Raw genomic sequence first — 5,421 nt, forward strand, 5'->3', positions numbered from 1 at the left:
CCGGGAAGCTTTTACCTACCAACTGCCAATTACCCATGAAATCAATGATGCAGTCACTGGCTTTAGTGAAGCGTGACCAACTGCCACTGCTGCCTAGTGGCAATTATCTATACCCTATGTTGACGCCGACTCTTCAAGATACAGGTGTAGTTAAGAACACAAATAAAACCCCACGTCCCCTTGGCTAGTCACTGTGAAAAGCGTGCGTAAGGCAATTGAACTGAGGGTTAAGGGTTCATCTTGCTAATGTCGAAAGCGACACCAGCAAGATTCTTAGCCTCATCCACCGGAGGACTGGCCTCTGCGTCCAGGTCTCCAGGAGCAGGCTCCGCCGCCTTCGCCAGACAAAGGGTTGTAACCTGAGACGAGAGAGAGACAGGAAGGAGATCAGTGCTGGGAACATCATGTATCAAACATAAAACCGTGAGCCTGACGTGCGAAGCACTGTGAAGATATGGAGTCTATACTCGTGGGCATTTTCGTAGAACTTTTATCCACTATATGAACAAAATACTTTATATTCTGATTTCAGTTGTCTTGACTTTCTGGTAGGAAAAAAAACGATTCGGCTTAACTCCCCAAGACACACAGACACAGACACAGATACACACACAGACACAGACACACACACACACGAATCTCTCAAGATGGCTGGATGCACGTATGTGAAAGTTTCTACTCCTCCTACATATTAATAGAATGTATACATTCAAATAGGACCGTTGAAGCTACAGAAGTATATTTAAAAAAGCAAAACAGAATGGAACCGACTGCTTCTACCAGTCAGAACTGGGTAATCGACCTGCCTGCCCCCCACCATGCACTAGTGTCCCGAAGTTAAAGGACATTTGGTGACCAGGTGGACTGCTCAGGCCCCAGAGTCAGTGAGACCTCGAATGAGATGGCTTGGCGCCTTATTTGCTACGGGATCTTTGGGCAATGACTCCCCGTGCCTCGGTTTCCTTGTTTGTAAAACCAGGCTAGTCAAAGCGCACAGTTCGGAAGCCAGGTTTGGCTTCCTGACGCAGAGGGGATCAGAGCTCCGCCTTGAAGGGCGACCCAGTCTGTGTCTGCGCTGCCTTAGAAACCACGCTCCTCCCTCCGCACGGTCGTCCCCGGGAGCTGCCCCGCGTCCCCACAGACGGCCCCACCCCCGATGAGAACACGAGGTTCGAAGCCCTCTGCCCTCCCCTCCCTCGGGGCTGATGCAGAGCTCCTGGCCCAGCACACGGATTGCTTCCTGCCATTCGTGTGTGAGTCCCATCTTCCCAAAAGGACGTGAAGGTCCTCAGGGATGGGCCGGAGACAGGCGGCTCCAGGATCCTAGAGCGCCGGGGGGTGGCGGGGCAGAGAAAAGAGCTCCGACTGGACGGACACCTGGCCGTGTCTCCTTGAGAAACGTGGCGGCCTTTACGGGGCTGGGTGGGACCAAGGAAGAGACACGAGTGCAGTCACTGTAATTGTTTACTGAGGGCTGGACTGACCTCCTTTTTCAATCTCTCATTCAATATTGACTTTTTCCCTGAAGGACGCTGAGGATTTGTACCCACATCCTTTGCTCTGGGCCTCCTGGGCGACGGGGCTCAGTGGACAGGCGACTCCCAGCCAGTAAAGGTTGCTTTGCATCTGTTTCTTTTATGTAATCGGCACAATCCTAAGCTTAGGAATGAGTCGCAATTTACAGACGACGAAATGAAGGAGAATCTGGTATTTAAAAAGGAACGTGTATTCCGGAATGCGTGAGCATCTGGTACTCACCTCCTCCCCGCAGAGGCTTTCTGTCAGACTTCCGCTTCGGGAGAACTGATGAGGTCGAAGGCCCCGGGCTGTCGTCGTCCTGTTTAAACACACACGGGCTGAAAAACATTCCTGTGCCAAACCTTCGTCTCCCTGACCACGGCGGCTCGGCCGGTCCGTGCTCACCTGAGGCCTTCTGGCGCTTCCTTTGTAACTTTTTCCCTCTTGCATGCTGTCCCACATTTCAATCTTCTGTCTCCTTTTTGTTTCTTCGAGCTGAAAAAGGATCACATGGAATAATGCGGAAGCTGCCATGTTCTTCAAAGAAAATACAAATTTCGGCAATTTTTAATTGCGACGTCCTTCGAGACGAGCCTTCCCCTCCATTTCCTTCGGGTAACAAAACTGGCATCTAGTGGTCCGAGTTTAATTCACGAACAGAACCTTTTGACCCGCGCCTTATTTGAGAAAGCGAAAAGCGTGATGGAAAAGAGAACAGATTCGGTTCTTCCGAAACTCGCCCGCAGGAGGACGTGTGGGTGACTTGGCGAGAGTGAGTGTGGCTGGCAGGCCTGCTGTGCTGCTACCTGGCCGCGTCACTGAGGAAAGCCACTTACCCCCTCTGCTTCCCAGCTTGCAACGATCCAATGACAGATGTGAAAGCCAAGTATTATGGGAAATGTTTAGGGGAACACTATTTGGAGCAGAAAATCAGGCCTAACGAGGAGCACTCGAGAAAGCTCGTAATCCTGTAGGGAGCAGCTCCCCAAGGCCGGAGAGACACAGCACTGACCGGCCCTCTGAGAAGAGCCGCCTGCCTGCCAGGGATTGACTCCTGACCCCTATATGCACAGAAAGGTCACTAAATCTTTCATTCCCAATGCAATCTGGACCCAAAATGCGGCTCATTCTGGTTCCGATGAAACCGAGATATCACAAGGGTATGCTAGATGATGCCTCAGCAAGTGCACATCTAGAAAATTTCTCCATGGCTCTCAAAGTCTATCGCGTCACGCGTTCGGGATCTGCAAGTACAGGGGGCCAACGAGGAAATCAGCTCTTGGGTGAAGGCTGGGTCACAGTCCTAGTTAACATGGAGAATGCCAGAACGGAACACAGCTGACAAACCCTGAGCCCACAATAAAGAGAGCCGATTGAATTGTGAGGCAGGCCAACTTGGTTTATTATTATTGTTTTGCTAAGTACATGAGACAGAACCACACATGCTATAACAATTTAAAAACCAAACATAGGCTTTTGTCCTTTTTCCAACGTTAGGAGGCTCACACTACAACTTTAGAACGTGATCTTTTAAGACTTTTCAGCTACATCATCAAACTGAATAAAAGATCGAGATATTACACACAAAAAACTCAAGACTCTGAAGTCACTGATTCTGACATAGAAAGAAATCAACTTATTCTATGCTGGAAATCAGCAAAGAAAAAACTAAAAAAGAACTGCTCAAAAATGGCATAAATGGGAGTTCCAGTAAAGATGATGGAGTATGCAAACACTGTGTCGCCTCCTCCCATGGCGACATCAAGACTACGACTAAATCACAGAACAATCAACCAACCTGGAGAGCCATCTGCAGTCTAGCTGAACAGAAGTCCTATAACTAAAGACGTAAAGGAGCCGCCCTGAGACTGGTAGGTGGGGCGGAGACAGGAAATAGGCCGCGGCCACACCCACACATGGTGGTTGAGAATGGGGTAGGATTTCTCAGCTGCGGAGGTTCCCCATGAGGAACTAGGGGTCCCAGCACCCTACTGGGATCCCCATCCTGGAGGATCAGTGCTTGGAAGGACACCCCACACCACCTGGCTGTGAAAACCCAGCAGAAATGCCATCCGTCTGTCTGGTAAGACAGAGAAGGACTGGAAACCCAGGCATCCTCTTAAAGGACGGGTGTACAGACCCTCTAGCTCAGACGCACTGGCCCTGGGCTCCGGCCCAGGGACGGCAGCTTGGGTGCTGCCAGAGACATACAGGGAGAGGCTGAGTTGTGTGGCTTTAGAGGAGGGCTGGAGGGACAGCTGCCATTGTCCCTGTGTTGACCCCTCCCCACCAACACCGCCAAATCTGGATCTGCATTGGCCTGGTAAATTCTGCTTGCTCCACCCTGGTGATTCCCTGGGACCCTGCCCCACCTAATTCCCATACCACTCAAGGTCCCTTCAGCAGGGAAGCCTCTGGGTGCGGGGCACTCTGGGCCTTTTGCTGAGCTGCCCCGGGCCCAGGGCTGGGGGCCTTGATTCCAATGTGCAGCCTGGCCTCTCCACAAACCTCCAGGTCCAGCACAGGCAGTGACCAACGCAGACTGCTTTGTAGCTCCTACCAGGTAGCCCCAGAACAGTTACAGGTAGTGGCTGACCTTGGCCTGCATGGGAGCCCCTCCCAAGAGGCCCCAGCGCCAGCACATCCAGTAGCTGGCTTCGGACCACAGAGCACCACCTGATTTGCCCCATAAGTGGCCCACCCAAAGGGTGGCCTCGGCAGCCGTCAGAGCCCACTGAGGCGAATCCTGCTCCCTGGGAACAGCCCCCGCTCAGCAGCTCGTAGGCTGTGGGCATGGCCAATCTTCGCAGCCAGTCAGCCTGAGGGGCACTCCCACCCGCTGATGTGCCAATAGCAGTCGAAGCTCAGCTATGACAGGAAGGCACACGTGACCCACACAAAGCACACGGTTGGAGCCTCGGTTCAGGAGACCAGAGAGATTTCGCCACTGGGCCTCACGGGACACCTACCACATAAGGCCACCGTGCCAAGACTGGGAGATGCAGCAGATCTACCGAATGCCTAGAAACGAACACAGAGAGGCGGCCGAAGTGAGGAGACAAAGAAGGAAGTTCCCAACGAAAGAACAGGAGAAAACTCCAGAAAAAAGAACTACGCAAAATGGAGGCAAGCAACCCACCAGACGCAGAGTTCAAAACACTAGTTATGAGGGTGCTCGACGAACTCAGGGGAAGAGCGGAGGAACTCGGTGAGAACTTCAACGAAGAGACAGGAAAAAAAATGGAGACAGGAACCGGTCAGAGACGAAGACTACAGAACTGAAACAGAGAATACGTCAAAGGGATTCGACAGGAGATTAGAGAAAGCAGGGGAGCGGACCAGCGATTGGGAAGACAAGGTAGCAGAGAACACCCAGTCTGAACGGTGAAAAGAAAAAGAATCTGAAAAAATGAGGACAGTTTAAGGGACCTTTGGGATGACATCAAGCGCGCCAACGTTCGCATCGTATGGGTGACAGAAGAAAAGAGAGCGCAAGGAATTGGGAACCTGTCTCAAGAAATAATAATGGAAAACTTGCCTACCCTGGTGTGAAGGAAACGGACAAGCCCAGGAACCGCGCAGTCCCACAAGATGAACCCGCGGACACCCCCCACCAGGACACGTCATAATTAAAATGCCAAAGGTGAAAGACAAAGAGAGAAATGTTAAAGCATCAGGAGAAAGGCAGTTAGTTACCTACAAGAGAGTTCTCATAAGACCATCAGCTGATTTCAAAATATTCAAAGTGACGACAAGCAAGGACCTACGACCAGGATTACTCTACCCAGCAAGGCTATTATTTAAAACTGAAGGAGAGACAAAGAGCTTCCCGGACAGGAAAAAACTAAAGTTCATTATCATCAAACCAGTATTCCACGAAATGGTCAACGAACTTCTTTAAAA

At 51.2% G+C, this 5,421-nt stretch overlaps 1 protein-coding gene across 1 annotated transcript in view; it reads right to left on the reverse strand.

Moving 5' to 3' along the window:
• Positions 1-6: 6 nt before the first annotated feature.
• SELENOS (selenoprotein S) overlaps positions 7-5,421 on the reverse strand; it is a 14,636-nt gene continuing 9,221 nt past the window's right edge. Inside the window, exons 3-5 of the mRNA XM_023525100.1 lie at positions 1,924-2,013; positions 1,759-1,837; positions 7-359 (exon numbers count right to left, since the gene is read on the reverse strand). Coding sequence (XP_023380868.1) covers positions 280-359; positions 1,759-1,837; positions 1,924-2,013 — 249 coding nt within the window. The 3' untranslated portion in view covers positions 7-279. The remainder of the gene's footprint in view (positions 360-1,758; positions 1,838-1,923; positions 2,014-5,421) is intronic.

This window comes from Pteropus vampyrus, unplaced genomic scaffold (assembly GCF_000151845.1).
Source record: "Pteropus vampyrus isolate Shadow unplaced genomic scaffold, Pvam_2.0 Scaffold525, whole genome shotgun sequence".
Classification (NCBI taxonomy): domain Eukaryota; kingdom Metazoa; phylum Chordata; class Mammalia; order Chiroptera; family Pteropodidae; genus Pteropus; species Pteropus vampyrus.